This window comes from Labeo rohita, chromosome 23 (assembly GCF_022985175.1).
Source record: "Labeo rohita strain BAU-BD-2019 chromosome 23, IGBB_LRoh.1.0, whole genome shotgun sequence".
Classification (NCBI taxonomy): Eukaryota; Metazoa; Chordata; class Actinopteri; order Cypriniformes; family Cyprinidae; genus Labeo; species Labeo rohita.
This window is the reverse complement of record NC_066891.1, coordinates 2,946,515-2,964,857: the sequence shown is the minus strand read 5'-3', so window position 1 is coordinate 2,964,857 and position 18,343 is coordinate 2,946,515. Positions and strand designations below refer to the sequence as shown.

General features: G+C 31.9%; 1 protein-coding gene across 3 annotated transcripts; it reads left to right on the top strand.

The window, feature by feature from the left end:
* The first annotated feature begins 211 nt into the window (after positions 1-211).
* znf341 (zinc finger protein 341) lies at positions 212-16,950 on the top strand. Of its 3 annotated transcripts, none has more exons than XM_051095703.1 (16): positions 212-271; positions 1,159-1,266; positions 2,249-2,439; positions 2,520-2,669; positions 3,128-3,343; positions 5,153-5,327; positions 7,299-7,389; positions 7,546-7,751; positions 8,191-8,414; positions 10,265-10,473; positions 10,577-10,673; positions 11,845-11,977; positions 14,271-14,382; positions 14,463-14,533; positions 16,097-16,315; positions 16,510-16,950. In XM_051095703.1, exons 1-16 carry the CDS (start codon positions 241-243, stop codon positions 16,731-16,733), a joined length of 2,457 nt encoding a protein of 818 aa, XP_050951660.1. In that variant the 5' UTR covers positions 212-240; the 3' UTR covers positions 16,734-16,950. The 3 variants fall into 3 exon arrangements, with proteins under 3 accessions (XP_050951660.1, XP_050951661.1, XP_050951659.1); XM_051095704.1 differs by having other exon boundaries at positions 7,296-7,389; positions 8,227-8,414; XM_051095702.1 differs by having other exon boundaries at positions 7,296-7,389.
* Positions 16,951-18,343: the final 1,393 nt, after the last annotated feature.

Sequence of the window (18,343 nt, the reverse complement as noted above, 5' to 3'; positions counted from 1 at the left end):
TCAAAATTGCTTTATGTACTCACAAGGGAAGGCTTTGTTTTAAATCAGTGTAAAATATAAAATATATATATATATATTCAAAAAACATACAAATTGGTGTACGGATTTCAATACATACATGAGATGCCGATGTCATAAAAATAACTAGTTAAATAAATAAACAAATAAACTTTCTGTTGAATGTAAATGATTGTAATAAGACCCGCCCACCGCTGGCGTTATGCACAGAGGAGCTACAAGATGGCGCAGGCAATATTTGAGGTTCTGGAAGGTATTAATACACTTTATTTCAATTTCTCCAGCATATGTACAAGCTGTAATATATTATTGTATGTTTACAGTGAGAATGCATGCGCGCTCGTGACGAACAGGCCAAATAAACACATTGTACACAGTTCTTTCGGTTCGTGTAAATGTCAGTGTGTCTGAATAGCAAAAGAATATTTTTAAAAATATGTAAATAATATTAGCGCATGATTGCGGTCAATTTGATTTATTCACTCGAATGTACCTGAGAAGAGATTGATGTAGAGGAGGGAGGAAGAGCGATTGGAATAACAGCCTCGTGCTGCGGATCATGGCGGAGGGAGAGAGACACATCGCTGGAAAAGCCACTAAACAACATTATATGAAATAAATATTTTCATCGTGCTATAATACACTAACAAGTTCGGTGTAAATAAAATAGTAGTTATCTGGTATAAGTTGTTATATATGTGTCCACATTTTACCGAGCCACAGTTCTCCTTCCCTAAAATAATAACGCTTGGTAGTATGAAAGAAATGCTCTTAAACATAAATATCACTGTGCATCAATATGGAAATCATAATCAGCAGACAATCGTGCATATGTTCTATAATGCATAAATATGTGGATTTTAAATACTGAATTGAGTTAAAATAATTATAATTCAATAATAACTAATAATTATATATAATATGTGCATATAAAATGATTAAGAGACAAGTAACTAATAGGTAATGAGTGCTTAATAAACAGTTTAGTGTTATTATACAAAAAATATTTGCATAATGTTGTGTTATGTGAGTCATAATGATTATATAGTGTATATAAGCTCATTTAAAAGTACCGTTTTACTGTTTGTTGACTAACTGATGGATTTATTTAATGATTAAACCATATTTATCCCAATTAAGGGATGGACAATCAGACGGTGCTTAATGTCCAGTCATTGTTGGACGGTCAAGGTGGTGTTTTGGATCCGGGAACACAGAATGTCTCAGGAACGACCATCCAGCCAATGGGTGAGACTTATTTAACATAATGCATAATCTGCCTGTTAAAGGTAAAGTGTGTATTTGTGTATTTTAGTATTATGTTATGCTGTTATATAACATTTTTAATATTTTCAATTAGCTTTTATTTTATATTTTCATTTTTCATTTTAATTTTAGTTTGTTTTAGTGATTTTGCCAATGCGCTTTTGCCAGTTTTATAATTTTCTGGTTATATATATATATATATATGATTGTGTGTGTGTGTGTATATATATATATATATATATATATATTTTATTTATTTATTTATTTCAATTGTAGCCATTTTAGTATTTAAGCTTTAAATTAATGTTAGTTGCCAAGGCAACAATTAAAATTTTTAGTTTTCCATGCAATATTTATATTTTATTTCAACTTTATTTAAATTACTTTATGTGATTTATTTTTGTTAACACAACAGCACTGTTTTTGTACATAATATTTTTTTTTAATTTTCATTTTGGATTGTAAATAAAGAAATGATTTTTTAAATATTTAAAACAATATATTTTTACATTTTTAACTTTGATTTTAATTTCAATTTAAGTTTTAGTAATTTGATATGAGATTTTGTCATTTATAATAGTTTTGGCTTTTATAGCTATTTCTATTTAGCTGTAATTTATTATTTTTTCAATTTTTGTTTTAGTAATTTTTATAACATTTCACTTAAAGGTGTCCTTATTACACGCTACATGTACTTACTATAATAAAAACAATTGATTATTTATAAATACAGGCAAGTAACCCTAATTCTAACCCTAACCATACAGTAAGTACATGTGGCTAAATAATATTACTCAGTACTTAAATGTATAATTACACTGTAATAAGGATACCTTAAAAATAAAGTGTAACCGTAATTGTAATACTTCAACAAGTTTTTAAAGTTTTCCATTTAATATTTGTTTTATTTTATTGCCTTTTTCATGAAGTTATTTTTCTAACACTTTCATCATTATATCTGCAGACGATGACGATGTCTTTCTGTGTGGGAAATGTAAAAAACAGTTCAACTCTTTGCCGGCGTTCATGACTCACAAGAGAGAACAGTGTCAGTCCAACACGCCGTCACTGGCCACCGTCTCTCTGGCCTCAAACAACGCCTACACCTCCGTCCCGTCCATTAGCACCGGACCGCAGCTCCCCACAAACAGACAGGTACAGCACACCTGCTGAAAAACCACCAGGAGACCATATTTACAATATTTATATTGTTTTATATTTATATAATCCTCAAGGTGTCAACGTACATCACCGTACCGCAGTCGCCGCTCACACACACGCTGGTCCAGGGGAATGTCTTGGTCAGCGATGAGGTTTTGATGTCGGCCATATCAGCGTTCAGCTCTCTGGATCAGCCGATGGCGGCCATGCAGGGATCAGCACAGGTAAACACTAAATAGTAGTTAAAAATTAACATTTGCTGAAAGTATGAGTTTGTTTCTTCATCAGATTTGAAGAAATGCAGCATTAGATTGCTTGCTCACCAATGGATGTGAATGGGTGCTGTCAAAATGAGAGTCCAAACAGCTGATAAACATCACAACAATCTACAAGTAATCCACACCACTCCAGTACATCAGATAACATTTTATGTAATCCATAATAAGACTTCCTTTGGACTCTCATTCTGACGGCACCCATTCACTCCACTGGTGAGCAAGTGATCTAAAGCTACATTTCTCCAAATGTGTTGAAGAAACAAACTCATCTATATCTTGGATTGACTGAGGGTGAGAAAATTAAAATACATAAAATTAAAATAGCATATTTTCTTTTTTTGGTGTACTGCCTCTTTAAGGATTTGAAATAAATTGGCCATTTCTAACATCGGTTGTGTTTTCAGAGCAATCTCAGTATGCACGCGGGAACCTCGTACCTCCAGCACCATCAGCAACCTCCACAGCCCCTCCCTCAAACACAGGCCACGCCCCTTTCCTCACAGGTGCCCTCCAGCCACAGTAATTCAGTAGTGCAGGTGTACAGCACACTGCCCCCTATGGCCGGAGGCGGGACTGCAGAAGTGCCTGCACTGGGGCTTCAGTCATTTCAGTCCATTCAGGTACGGAACTGTTATTAATACACATGATCACAAACATAATGCTCATATTTCACCAGTTTTAAAAACTAAAATACGCTTAATATTAAACAACATGGTACATGTTTGACAGAGATGCTAAATACTATTATCTAAAAACAATGTAATAGACTTGCATGTTATAATAGAAAGTATACATTTATAGTAATTATTAATATCCTGAATTTTTTTTTTATATTTTCAGTATTATATAAATATATATATATATATATATAAATGTAGTATAATTAGGGTCATTTAGGCCGTGCTATTTTAGTATTATTTATATACAATTATAGTGTTTATTCATATTTTGAATTAATTAGATTTATTTTCAGTTTCTATTTTAAGTGTAGTAATTTGGTATTTTGTTGTTGTGTGTGTGTTTATTTGTTATAATAAATGTTATAATAGAAAATATACAATTATAGTAATATTCTTATCTTGAATTTTCCTTTTTTTATATTTTCAGTATTTTAAGGTTTAGTAATTTTGTTATACTATTATAGTAATTATTAATATCTTGAGTTTTCTTTTATTTTTGTATTTTCAGTATTTTAAGGTTATTTATATATATATTTAAATTATAATTATACATTTAATTATATAGATAGATAGATAGATAGATAAGATATATATTTAGGGTTATTTAGGCAGTGTTATTTTAGTATTATTTATATACAATTATAGTATTTATTCAAATTTTGAATTAATTTATTTTATTATCAGTTTCCGTTTTAATTTTAAGTGTAGTAATTTTGTTGTGTGTGTGTTTATTTGTTATAATAGATCTTATAATAGAAAATATGCTGTTATAGTAATTATTAATATCTTGAATGTTCTTTTGTTTTTATATTTTCAGTATTTTAAGGCTTAGTAATATTGTTATTTTTTATTTTTAATAGGCTGTGTTATGTTGTATTTATATACTATTATAATATGTATTAATATTTTGAATTAGCTTTTTGTATATTTTCATTTGTCATTTAAATTTCGCTTTAAGTTTAAAGTAATTTTGTGTGCTTTTGTTATTTTTATTAGTTTTTGTTTTTTAATATATATTTTTATTTCGCTTTTTTATTTTAATTTTAGTAATTTTATTACTTCAGCTTACACTTTTTTATGTCAGTTGGTTACCAAAAACATTTCTAGTTTTATTTCATTTTTTCATCTAATATTTATTTTTTTCCAATTTAGCTCTATTTTAATATAAAAAAAAAAAAAAACATTTTTAATTTTTAATTTTAAATTCTCTCTCTCTCTCTCTCTATATATATATATATATATGTAAAAAGTTTTTTGTGCGAATTATAAATAATAGTGCTGGGCAATGATTTATTGCGATTAATTTCATTCAAAATAAAAGTTTTGTTTATATAATATATGTGTTTGTATTGTGTATATTTATTATGTATATATAAAGGCACACAAATACAGGATATATTTTGAGAATATTTACATTTATTTATATTCATATAATTTCTATTATAAATAAATATATTTAATATATAAAAACATGTTTTTCTTAGAATATATATATATACATGAATATATACATGCATGCATGTGTATTTATATATACATAATAAATATACACAGTACACACACATATATTATGTACACAAAAACTTTATTTTGGATGCCAGATATTGTCCAGCACTAATATATAATATTTAATTATTATTAAATCAATGGCTTTTCTGATAATAAATTAGCATATATATTCTGTATTTACTGATGCAGGTTTGGCTGTTTAATGTACATTTAATCAGCTGATTTGTCCGTGTTTGGCAGGTCCCCAGTCAGTGTGTGGAGGGTCAGGTGTTCAGCGCCGCTCCGGTTTACAGCCCAGGAAAACAGACCAACAAAAACAAGACGTGCACCATCAGCGCAAACCTCTCCGAGCTGGGCGAATATGACAAGGTCATCATCCCTAAGAGAGCCAGAACCTCCAAGAAAACACAGGATGGTACTTTACAGCATCTGTACATCATCTGCACCAACAAGCCTGCTTATGTATTTGAGTATTGCTTTTCAAAGTTTGGGGTCAGTAAGATTTTTTTTTAAGGAAATCAATAGTTATATTCATCAAGGATGCATTAAATTGATCAAAAGTGACAGTAAAGACATTTATATTGTTACAAAAGATTTTTATTTCAAATAAATGCTGTTCTTTTGAACTTTCTGTGCATAAAAGAATCCTGAAAAATAAATATTTTCATAGAAAACAGTTGTTAAGTTGGCTTGAGAAAGTCAGATTTAAACGTACAATCATGGTAACATGATTGTAATGCTAGTAACATGCTAATCATGCTAGAAACATGCTAACAGCATGCTAGTAACTTGCTAATCATGCTAACAACATGCTAATCATGCTAGAATAATGTTAACAACATGCTAGTACCATGCTAATCATGCTAGAAACATGCTAGTAACTTGCTAATCATACTAGAATCATGCTAACAGCATGCTAGTAACTTGCTAATAATGCTAACAACATGCTAATCATGCTAGAATAATGTTAACAACATGCTAGTAACTTGCTAATCATGCTAACAACATGCTAATCATGCTAGAATAATGTTAACAACATGCTAGTACCATGCTAATCATGCTAGAAACATCATGCTAGTAATTTAACAATCATACTAGAATCATGTCAACAGCATGTTAACAACATGTTAATAATGCTAACAAACATGCTAATCATGCTAGAATAATGTTAACAACATGCTAGTAACTTGATAATCATGATAACAACATGTTAATCATGCTAGAAACATGTTAACAACATGCCTGTAACATGCTAATCATGTTAATAACACGTTAACTGGCTAATCATGGTAACAGCATGCTAGTAACATGCTAATCATGCTAGAAACATGCTAGTAACTTGTTAATTATGCTAGAATAATGCTACCAACATGTTAGTTATTTGCTAATAATGCTAGAAATGTTAACAACACAATAGTAGCATCTTAATCGTACTAAAAACATGCTAATCATGCTAGGATCATGCTAGCAACATTCCAGTAACTTGCTAAATATGCTAGCAGCATGCTAGTAACATGCTAACCATGTAAGAAATGTGGCAGCAGCATGCTAATCATTCTAGAAACATGTTAGCAACATGCTAGCAATTTGCTAATCATGTTAAAACATGCTAGCAACATTCTAGTAGCATGGTAATCATGCTAGAAACATGCTAATCATGAGATAATGTTAGCAACATGCTAGTAACATGCTAATCATGCTAGAAACATGCTAATCATGAGATAATGTTAGCAACATGCTAGTAACATGCTAATCATGCTAGAAACATGCTAATCATGAGATAATGTTAGCAACATGCTAGTAACATGCTAATCATGCTAGAAACATGGCAGCAGTGTGCTAATCATTCCAGAAACATGCTAGCAACTTGCTGATCATGCTAAAACATGCTAGCAACATTCTAGTAACATGCTAATCATGCTAGAAATAGGCTAATCATGTAATTACATGCTAATCATGAGATGACAATGTTAGCAACATGCTAGAAACATGCAATCTATCTGACAGACTGTATTGCCTTCAAAACATTCAAGATTTAAGCTTTAAAACTACTTTAAACTTCAAATTGTTTCAGACTGAAAACCATCAAACTTTTTAAACTTTTTAAAAACTTTTTAAACATTTTGGTCCGGCTTTCTCAAGCTAACTTAAAGTTTGTCTGAGAAAACATTTTTATCTATTTTTAAATTGTAATAATATTTTACAGTTTTACTGGTTTTACTGTATTTTTGGTCAAATAAATGAGCAGAAGTATTTAAAAAAACATTAGAACGTTTTATCAACCCCAAACTTTTGAACCGTATCACATATAATGTGACTTACAATTTCAAGAACAGCGACTGAAAGAACTTTTAGAAGTTAAAAAAAAACTATTTTGTTCCAGCAGGCCAAACTAAAGGAAAAGCCCAGAAGCTCAAGTGCAATTACTGTGACAAAGTGTTTACCAAGAACTTCGACCTCCAGCAGCATATTAGAAGGTAAAAGAGATTATTCATATGAGATGTTTTGTTCAGAGGCTCTCAAAATTCAAACAATAAATTGTTTTGATGCAAAATTAGAAAAGCCCATGCATAAATCATGCACAAGAACACAAACTTGGCATTTAAAACTTTGTCTGGCATCTAAATCTGCAGTCACACGGGTGAAAAGCCCTTTCAGTGTATCGTGTGCGGCCGTGCCTTCGCTCAGAAGTCCAACGTGAAGAAACACATGCAGACACACAAGGTCTGGCCCGCTGGAGTTCACAGCACTGCATCCAGGATGCCCATCACCGTACGTGTGCTTCCTCTTAATAGTGATGAAAACTCACAGCAGACGGAGGAAGACAGGCAAGACCAAGGTGAGACAGTTAATGAAAAAGTTCACCCAAAAAATTTAAATTAGCTGAATGTACGCACCCTCAGGCCATCCTTGATGTAGATGAGTTTGTTTCTTCATCAGATTTGTAAAAATGTAGCATTACATCTCTTGCTCACCAATGGATGTGAATGGGTGCCGTCAGAATGAGAGTCCAAACAGCTGATAAAAACATCACAGTAATCCACAAGTAATCCACACCACTCCAGTCCATCAGTTAACATCTTGAGAAGACAAAAGCTGCGTGTTTCTAAGAAACAAATCAATCAAATGCATTTTGATGGCACCCATTCACATCCATTGGTGAGCAAGTGATGAAATGCTACATTTTTCCAAATCTGATGAAGAATCAATAAGTACATTTTCATCAAATTTTTACTTTTGGATAAACTATTCCTTTAATCCTGGTGATGTTTCTTTAGATTACCAACCTAAAGATCATCTGGTTTCGTCTCCAGCCATTGAAGAGCAGGACACTGAGGTCCAGGAGACGCAGGGTTCGGTAGAAGGGAAACAGAGCAGCGGGGCGAACCAGAACAAGCAGATCATCCTCATCGACAGCTCGTATCAGTGCCAGTTCTGCTCGGCCAAATTCAGCACTTACTTTCAGTTGAAGTCTCACATGACGCAGCACAAGAACGAACAGGTACGAACACAGACTGTTATCACAACAAAATATACATTTACATTTATTCATTTAGCAGACGCTTTTATCGCAAGCGAAAAAAAATAGCAAATCATCAAGAGCCAACATAATAAAGTCGAGAATAAAGTCAAAATACTATGGGAATAAAGTTGAAATAACGAAAGTCAAAAGTCGAAATACTACGAGAATAAAGTCGAAATACTACAAGAATAAAATCGAAATACTATGGGAGTAAAGTCAAAATATTATGAGAATAAAATCGAAATGCTACAAGAATAAAGGTGAGAATAAAGTCTAAATATTATGGGAAAAAAGTCGAAATACTACGAGAATAAAGTCAAAATACTACAAGAATAAAATCGAAATACTATGGGAATAAAGTCGAAATACTACGAGAATAAGGTCAAAATATTACAAGAATAAAATCGAAATGCTACAAGAATAAAGGTGAGAATAAAATCTAAATATTATGGGAAAAAAGTCGAAATACTACGAGAACAAAGTCGAAATATTACAAGAATAAAGTCAAAATACTACGAGAATAAAGTCGAAATACTATGAAAATAAAGTTGAAATACTACAAGAATAAAGGTGAGAATAAAGTCGAAATATTATGGGAAAAAAGTCGAAATACTACGAGAATAAAGTCGAAATACTACAAGAATAAAATCGAAATATTACGAGAATAAAGTCGAAATACTATGAAAAAGTTGAAATACTACAAGAATAAAGCTGAGAATAAAGTCTAAATATTATGGGAAAAAAGTTGAAATACTACGAGAATAAAGTCGAAATACTACAGGAAAAAAGTCAAAATACTATGGTAAAAAAGTCAAAATACTACGAGAATAAAGTCCAAATACTACGAGAAAAAAATCGAAATGCTACAAGAATAAAGGTGAGAATAAAGTCTAAATATTATGGGGAAAAAGTCAAAATACTACGAGAGTAAAGTCGAAATATTACGAGAATAAAGTCAAAATACTACAACAATAATGTCGAAATACTATGAGAATAAAGTCAAACTACTACTAGTATAAATCTGGTAATCTTAGATTTTTTTTAACGTGGCACTAAAACACTGTTGTAGAAGCAAGAGCAGTGCCGAAATTTATTCTTACAGTTGTGTTTCCTGTGAAAATATCTAAACATCCTTAAAATGAGATAAATCAACTATATAAGTTACATATTTAGTTTGGGTTCATTAAGGGGCTTTTTTTGTTTGAAAGAAATCAATAGTTTTATTCATCAAGGACATATTAAATTGTTAAAAAGTGACATTTGTTACAGTATTTATTCATTTTTAAAGGCTGGGTAATAAAAATAAAACTGTTCATTGCTAGTTCATGTCAGCATGTTAACTTTTATTTTAATAATGGACTATTAAATGTTGAAATGAACATTAACTAAAATTATTAAGGTTGAGTGTCCACCAAAGTGTTTTTTCTGAGGCTGACATACTTTTTCAGTTGTTCTCAATGGGAGCGCCGTGTTTTTTAAAACGCCAGAAGCGTGCTGAGCGCTGAACGTCCAGGCGTTTTTCTCTCAAAAAAATGTTTAACTTTGAGTAAAACGCTGCGTTTATCACTGTCACTTTCTAGTCAGCTAACCAATCAGAGTGGAGGAGGGGCGGGACTACTGATCACCCTGCTTGTACTGCGACTGAACAGCTTTGGAGAAGTTAATATTGCTTGTCTCCGAATATTTTTGTCTTTACCAGATGGAAATGCCAGACTACCATATTACTGTTATGAAAATTCGCGATGCGTCTGCCATTACTTCAGCATTACCTACATCCTCTCTCGGTGTGCGATGGTCAGTGGTGTCTAACTCTGTGAAGTTGTTGTCAGGTGTACCGCTGTGTGGTGAAGAGCTGCTCTCAGACATTTCAGAAGCTGGATCAGTTTTTGGAGCACATCCACACACACCAGGAGCAGTTGACGTACCGCTGTCACCAGTGCAGTAAAGTCTTCCTGTCACTCTTTGATCTCGGCCTTCACCAGTACTCACACAGCTTCTGTCCGCAGCAGAACCAGCGCAAAGAGACCAACTACTACAGGTCACACACACACAATCACTAACAAACTACTGCAGGTCACAGTGATGAGACTAAGAGATGCAATTCTGCTCAGATCTAAAAATGTTGTTGTTTTTGTGTTCAGATGTATGAAGTGTCAGAGTAAATATTCCACACAGGAAGCACTGGAACAACACCTGCTGAACGCCACACACAACTACCCCTGTCCACACTGCCAGAAGGTCAGTGTTATTTCAGTATTATTACTGTGTGACCCTGGACCACAAAACCAGTCATAGGTATATTTGTAGCAATAGCCAACAAAACATTGAGTCAAAATGATCAATTTTTCTTTTATGCCAAAAATTCATTAGGATATTAAGTAAAGATCATGTTCCATGAAAATATTTTGTACCTACCTTTCCTACCGTAAATATATCAAAATTTTGGATTAGTAATATGCATTGCTAAGAACTTCATTTGGACAACTTTGAAGGCATTTTCTCAATATTTAGATTTTTTTGCACCCCCAGATTTTCAAATAGTTGTATCTCGGCCAAATATTGTCATATCATAACAAACCATACATCAATGGAAAGCTTATTTATTCAGAATAAATCGACCCTTATGACTGATTTTGTGGACCAGGGTCACATGTAAAATTATAATATTTGTTAATATTTTGTTTCAGCTTTTATTATATATATATATAGATTCTTTCTTCTCTTTTTTATTTTAATTTAAGTAAGTTTTAGCATTTTTGTTGTTTACATTTTCATCATTATTACTTATTTATTTATTTATTACAAATGCTAAGTTTTTTTTTTAGTTTTTGTTTAATATTTCTATTTAGCTTTCTTTATATTTAAGTTTTAAATAAAAGGCAACATTTCTTTTAATTCATTTTATTTGTATTTTCAGCTTTTATTTTAAATTACAGTTTTGGTCATTTTAAAATAGTAATTTTAATAGTTTCCTTTTAGCTTTTTTCTTTTTTATTTCTATTTAGCTTTAAGTTATTTTTATTTCAGTTAGTTGTCAAGGCAACATTTCTCATTTTCTATTAATTTTCTTATTTAATAGTTTAAGTATTATAGCTTTTTTTATATTTTCACTTTTATTTTAGTTTAAGTTTTAGTAATTTTTTTATGAGCTTTTGGCATTTGTATTAGTTTTTATTATTATTTAAAAATATATATATTTCTATTTAGCTTTAATTTATTTCAGTTTTATTACATTTTATTTCTATTTTTAATACTTTTAGTACTTTTGTTTCCACAGCTTAAACTTATGTTCGAATTTTCATTAAATTTTTTTTTTACATTTTACATCACATATACATATTTTCTTGTATTTCAGTTTCAATTTTGAATTAAGGAAAATGATTAAAGAATTAAAGTTTGTGTCTGTCAGGTGTTTCCATGCGAGAGGTATTTCCGCAGGCATCTCTCCACTCACGGCGTCGGAGGCAAATTCAAATGTCAGATCTGTAAAAAGTTCTTCAAAACCGAGCACTACCTCAAACTACACACAAAGATCCACTCAGGTACCGCACGCTTTATGTCCTCTACTCCTAAATACAGTTTAACTGTCATATAGTTGAGTTTATTAAGCGTCTTAAAAGATTTAAGTCTGTTATTGTTAAATAAAAAAAGTTTGTCAAGACAAACTTTAAGTTGGCTTGAGAAAGCTAGACCAGAAAGTTTGAAAAGTTTTAAAAAGTTTTAAGTTTGATGGTTTTCAGTTTGAAATAGTTTCAAGTTTAAACTAGTTTTAAAAGGTTAAAGTTTGAATGCAGTCTTTCAGATAGATAGATATATAGATAATTAACATGTTAGTATGATTCTAACATCAGCAAGTTACTAGCATGTTGCTAGTCTGTTTCTAGCATGATTAGCATGTTACTAGCATGTTGTTAGCATGATTAGCATAGCTGTTAGCATGTTTTAACATAATTAGCAAATTGTTAGCATGTTGCTAGTCTGTTTCTAACATGATTAGCATGTTACTAACATGTTTCTAGCATGATTAGCAAGTTGGTAGCATGTTTTTAGCATGATTAACAGGTTGCTAGCATGTTTCTAGAATGATTAACAAGTTGTTAACATGTTACTAGCATGTTTTTGGCATGATTAGCATGTTGTTAGCATGATTAGCAAGTTATTAACATGTTGCTAACATGTTTCTAGCATAATTAGCATGTTACTAGCATGATTCTTGCATGATTAGCATGTTACTAGCATGTTGCTAGCATGATTAGCAAGTTGTTAGCATGTTGCTAATCTACTTTTAGTATGGTTAGCATTTTGCTAGCATGTTTTAGCATAATTAGCAAGTTGTTACCATGTTGTTAGCATGATTAGCAAGTTGTTAGCATGTTTTAGCATAATTAACAAGTTGTTACCATGTTGCTAGTCTACTTCTAGCATGATTAGCATGTTACTAACATGTTTCTAGCATGATTAGCAAGTAGGTAGCATGTTTCTTGCATGATTAGCATGTTGTTAGCATGATTAGCAAGTTATTAACATGTGGCTAACATGTTTCTAGCATAATTAGCATGTTACTAGCATGATTCTAGCACAATTAACATGTTACTAACATGTTTCTTGCATGATTAGCATATTACTAGCATGTTGCTAGCATGATTAGCAAGTTGTTAGCATGTTTTAGCATAATTAGCAAGTTGTTAGCATGTTGCTAATCTACTTTTAGTATGGTTAGCATTTTGCTAGCATGTTTTAGCATAATTAGCAAGTTGTTACCATGTTGCTAGCATGATTAGCAAGTTGTTAGCATGTTTTAGCATAATTAGCAAGTTGGTACCATGTTGCTAGTCTACTTCTAGCATGATTAGCATGTTACTAACATGTTTCTAGCATGATTAGCAAGTAGGTAGCATGTTTCTTGCAATATTAGCATGTTGCTAGCATGATTCGCAAGTTATTAACATGTGGCTAACATGTTTCTAGCATAATTAGCATGTTAGTAGCATGATTCTAGCACAATTAACAAGTTACTAGCATGTTTGTTTCAAGCATGATGAAGTTACTAGCATGATTCTAGAATGATTAGCATGTAAGTTATTAACATGACGTTAACATGTTTCTAGCATGATTACCAAGTTACTAGCATGATTCAAGCATGATTAGCATGTTATTAGCATGATTAGCATGTTGGTAGCATGATTAGCTAGTTATTAATATGCTAACGTTTCTAGCATGATTAACATGTTACTAGTATGATTCTAGCACAATTAGCAAGCTACTAGCATGATTAGCATGTTAATAGCATGTTGTTAGCATGCTTAGCAAGTTATTAACATGTCGCTAGCATGATTAGCATGTTACTAGCATGATTCTAGTTGCTAGGCTTGTCTAGCTAGATAAATAGATTAGAAATATTAGAATGGAAGTTTGAGTGGATTAGAAATACAGTACATAGAAGGGACGTCTGGATTTAGTCTAAAGGGATTCTGGGAGTTTAAGTTTGAATAGTGTTGCTCATTTGAACATTCCGTCAATGTAAATCTGTGGGATTTTTATGATTTTTAATCTTTAATTTTATGAAAACTATAAATCGGATCAGTTAGAAAAGAGACAGCAACCCGAGTCAGATCAGTCTGAAGATCTGGGCTGAGTTTGGTGGTTCTAGCTTGAAAGCTCTAGGAGGAGAAGCGTTCAGAAATTTGGCTAAGAAGAAGAATAATAAAAAGCTTAAGTAGCTTTCTCAAGTCAACCTAATAAGTCAATAAATCTGCTTTGATTGAGCGATAAACTGAATTGATGTAGTGTGTGATTTATATCAGTGATGTAAAGTGAGCTTGTGTTGTTTTGCAGGAGAGAAGCCGTATAAATGCTCCGTCTGTGAGGCCACGTTCAACAGAAAGGACAAAGTAAAGAGACACATGCTGATCCACGAACCCTTCAAGAAGTACAAGTGTCCCTTCAGGTGAGCGACAGCGTGAGACCGGGAGAAACAGCCGTGTGATGTGAGTGCGTTTGGTGATTTCTGTGTTTTTCCTGTGGCAGGACTCATGTGGGCTGCACCAAAGAGTTCAACAGACCCGACAAACTCAAAGCTCACATTCTCTCACATTCAGGTGAACTTTAGTACTTCAGTTTTACATCTGATGTTGACTGTTGATGATTTTAATAGTTTTAGTATTACTTATACACTATTATAGTATTTATTCATAATTTTAGTATTATTCATTTACTGTATACCATATTACAGTTTTGTTTTTTTTTAGTTACTTTTATTATAGTTTTAGTAATTTTAGTTTTTCAGCTACACATTTTTAAGTTAAATTTTTCATGTAATATTTTGTTTATTTTGTTATTTTTAATTTATTTTTAAAGAATTCAATAATAATTCAATAATTTTATATATTAATTTTCAAATAATTAAATAATTTATTTATAATTTTCAATATTTTATAATTTTATTTTAACTTTTGTTTAAGAAAACAAAAAGATTTATCTTTAGTTACTTTAGTTATTATTCATTTACTGTTAGTATGGTATATTATAGTTTTAATTTAATAACTTTAGTTTGTTTTAATAATTTCATGTGCTTTTGTTTTTTATTTCTATTTAGCTTTAGTTAGTTTTATATTGTGTACAATTGTTACAGAGGGAGTGAGACGAGAGGCGAGTGGATCCATGTGCAAACTTTTATTCGAGGGACGAGACAAAGACATGGTCAAGGCAGGCAGGGTCAGATAATGGCAGACAGGTGTATAGACCGCAAGACAGAGAGAGTGATCCGTAATACAGGCGAGGGTCAATCCACGGCAAACGTAATCCAGTGGGCGAGGAAGGAGAATGGTCAGTCAGGCGAGAGTAACAAAAGGCAGGCGGCGAGACAGACTAAACGAGGAAACTAGGCAAAACCAGAAAACTAGACACAGGAGAACGGAGAACAATCCAATACTCGGCAGTGCGAAACAGGAAGACCGGGGTTTAAATAGTGTCTCTGATTGGACGTGGGTGAAGTGCAATGGCTGATGGGGAATGTAGTCCAGGGTGTGGTGAAACAGTCAGTGGTAGCGACATCTGGTGGTGAGCGGTCCGCAGCTTTTGTTATATTTTGTTATATTATATTTGTTTAAAAAAGTATTAAAAATTAAATATAATATAATATGTAATATACATGTTATATGTGTGTGTATATATTTATTAGAAAACATGATTTATATACATATATATATATATAGACACACACATATATATATATATATATATATATATATATATTATTATTATTAAAAATTAAATATAATATGTAATATACATGTTATATGTGTGTGTATATATTTATTAGTAAAACATGATTTATATATATATATATATATATATATATATATATACACACACACATATAATATTATTAAAACATTATATATAACATTATACTATATATATATATATATATATATATATATATATATATATATAACAATAACAATTTTCATGACAACAAACCTTACTAGCTTGTTTATCTTGTTTAAATGGACATTTTGATTCTTTTACTGCAAAACTAGGCAGAGATGCTCTTACTATTTTTTTTTTTTTTTAATGTGTGTGTGTGTGTAGTAATGTGAAGCTGTATAATAATGTATAAAGCGAACATACAGTAAGTATAATCTCTCTCTCTTCCGCAGGTATAAAGCCGTACAAGTGTCAGTTCTGTCAGAAATCGTTCAGTCGTCGCGCTCACATGCTGGAGCATCAGCGCTCACACACCGACAACTACCGCTTCCGCTGCACCGCCTGCAACAAGGGCTTCACCCGCCAGAAATACTACAGAGACCACAGGTGCCCGCTGGCGGGGGCCGGGCAGGGTGCAGACGGGACGCCGGGACGGGACAACAGCAGCCAGGGTAAAAACACACACACACACGGTACAGGTATAGTTCACCCAAAAAATAAAAATTGGCTGTTAGTTTACTTACCCTGAAGCCATCCAAAATTTAAGTGACTTTATTTTTCATCATTTTTTGGGTGAACTATCTCTAACTAGTGGAATTAAAGAGTCATTACAACCTCAACAAAACATCTTTTGTTCTTTCCACAGACACAGGAGACGGATCTCCCGCCGCGGAGCCTGACGAACGTGGAGAAACCGAAGAGGAGGGTGAGGATAATGACGGCCAGGCGCAGCAGGATGAAGAACGTGAGCAGATGAGAGAAGAGGAGGACGAGGAAGAGAGGAGCGAGACGAGACTGGATCACATGCAGGAAGACGATGGCGCCGTCAGATTGCTGTCTGAACCCATGTGCTTCCAGACGGGCGACTGATCAACAGGCTGCTTTTACAGACTTGACAAATCATGTTGTTTACGAATAGCATAAATGATGTTTTCTATCATTGTTAAGGGTTCAGATCCCTGTTGCTGATCTTTAATATTCAGTTTGTTTTATATTAAAACATTATTGTAAGCTGATTTCTGTTTTCTCGCATTTGTTGAGATGGATTCAGACTGTAACCTGATCAATACGGTTTCAAATAAATATCGAGATGAATTATTGCACTTTATTGGTTATTATATCTTGTTTTATTGTTTGTCCATAAATCACGCATTGAGATGTGGCACAAATGTTACAAAGCAAGTAAAATCATTAAAAATCTTTTTTTCTGTAAAAGTAAAATAAAACAAAAGTATTAGAAGAAATATTTAACCTTAATTTAACCTTAATTATATTCTATTTCAGTTAGCTGCCAAAGCAAAATTTCTAACTTTATATGTAATATACACATGTAATGAATTGTAATGAATTGTAATGTATTGTATTTCCATTAACAAAGCAACATTTCTAATTTTATATTTATATATTTAAGCACTAAAATTACTAAAACAAAAATAAATAAAACCTAAAAATATTTTTAAAAATAATATAAAAAGTTATTTTTTCAAAAATTATGTTTTTTTTTTTATTATTAAACAAAATAACATACAATATTAAAACAACATTTCTCATTTTTATTTTATATAAGTACTAAAATTAGGAAGCCCTGAACCGCATGGTGGGGAGAAAAAGAAAACCTATAGTGGAGGGGAGAAAAAAAAAAGAAAATTTATCTGTTATTTCGACATAACTCTTTATTTCGAGATATTAAGTCGTTATTTCGACATAATAACTCGTTATTTCGAGATATTAAGTCGTTATTTCGACATAACTCGTTATTTCGAGATACTAACTGGTTATTTCGACATAAGTCCTTATTTCGAGATACTAAGTCATTATTTTGACGTAACTCGTTATTTGGTGTGGGAAAAAAAAAAAAAATTATCTCGTTATATCGACATAATAATTCCTTGTTTTGAGATACTAAGTTGTTATTTCGACACAAGTTTCATTGTGCCTAATGGGCAATTAACTTATTTTGCAATTGCCAAGATAGCTTTTAGTTTTGTGCTAATGGCCAGTATTGCTCTTTAGCTTTAGAGTTTATCTATTAGATCTGGTTCATTGTGCTGGGAATATTCGCACGTTTTATCAGCTTTATCAGTCGGCTTTCCTATACCCACTTCTAAATCCCCTCTGATGTGCATCATAGTGTCCTGTATTAGCCAAAATCAGGACAATTCACCACATAGTAGCTAATCCAATCGCACGTGAATAAATGCAAATATTCCCTAAAAACACTCAGTAAAGAAAGTTTACACAAACTGCTTGCGATTGCTGACTGGTATCTAAAGTTAATGTTTATTAAAATAAAATGTATCTGAAGCCAAATCCACCAGATCGCTAACAGGAATGATGAAACCCTACAGAAATATACACAAATATTAAAGATATTTATTTATTTTTTCAGCTTTTTTCAAGTTATTTTGTATTAACTAAAAATGTTTTTTTTTGACACAAACTGCTTGCGATTGCTGACTGGTATCTAAAGTTAATGTTTA

Bases quoted from the DNA above. Each gene is read 5' to 3' on its own strand.
- znf341 (XM_051095702.1), top strand. From the start codon at position 241: ATGGCGCAGGCAATATTTGAGGTTCTGGAAG. The intron at 2,670-3,127 runs GTAAACACTAAA...TTGTGTTTTCAG, and splicing joins CCATGCAGGGATCAGCACAG to AGCAATCTCAGTATGCACGC. The intron at 10,474-10,576 runs GTCACACACACA...TTTTGTGTTCAG, and splicing joins AAAGAGACCAACTACTACAG to ATGTATGAAGTGTCAGAGTA.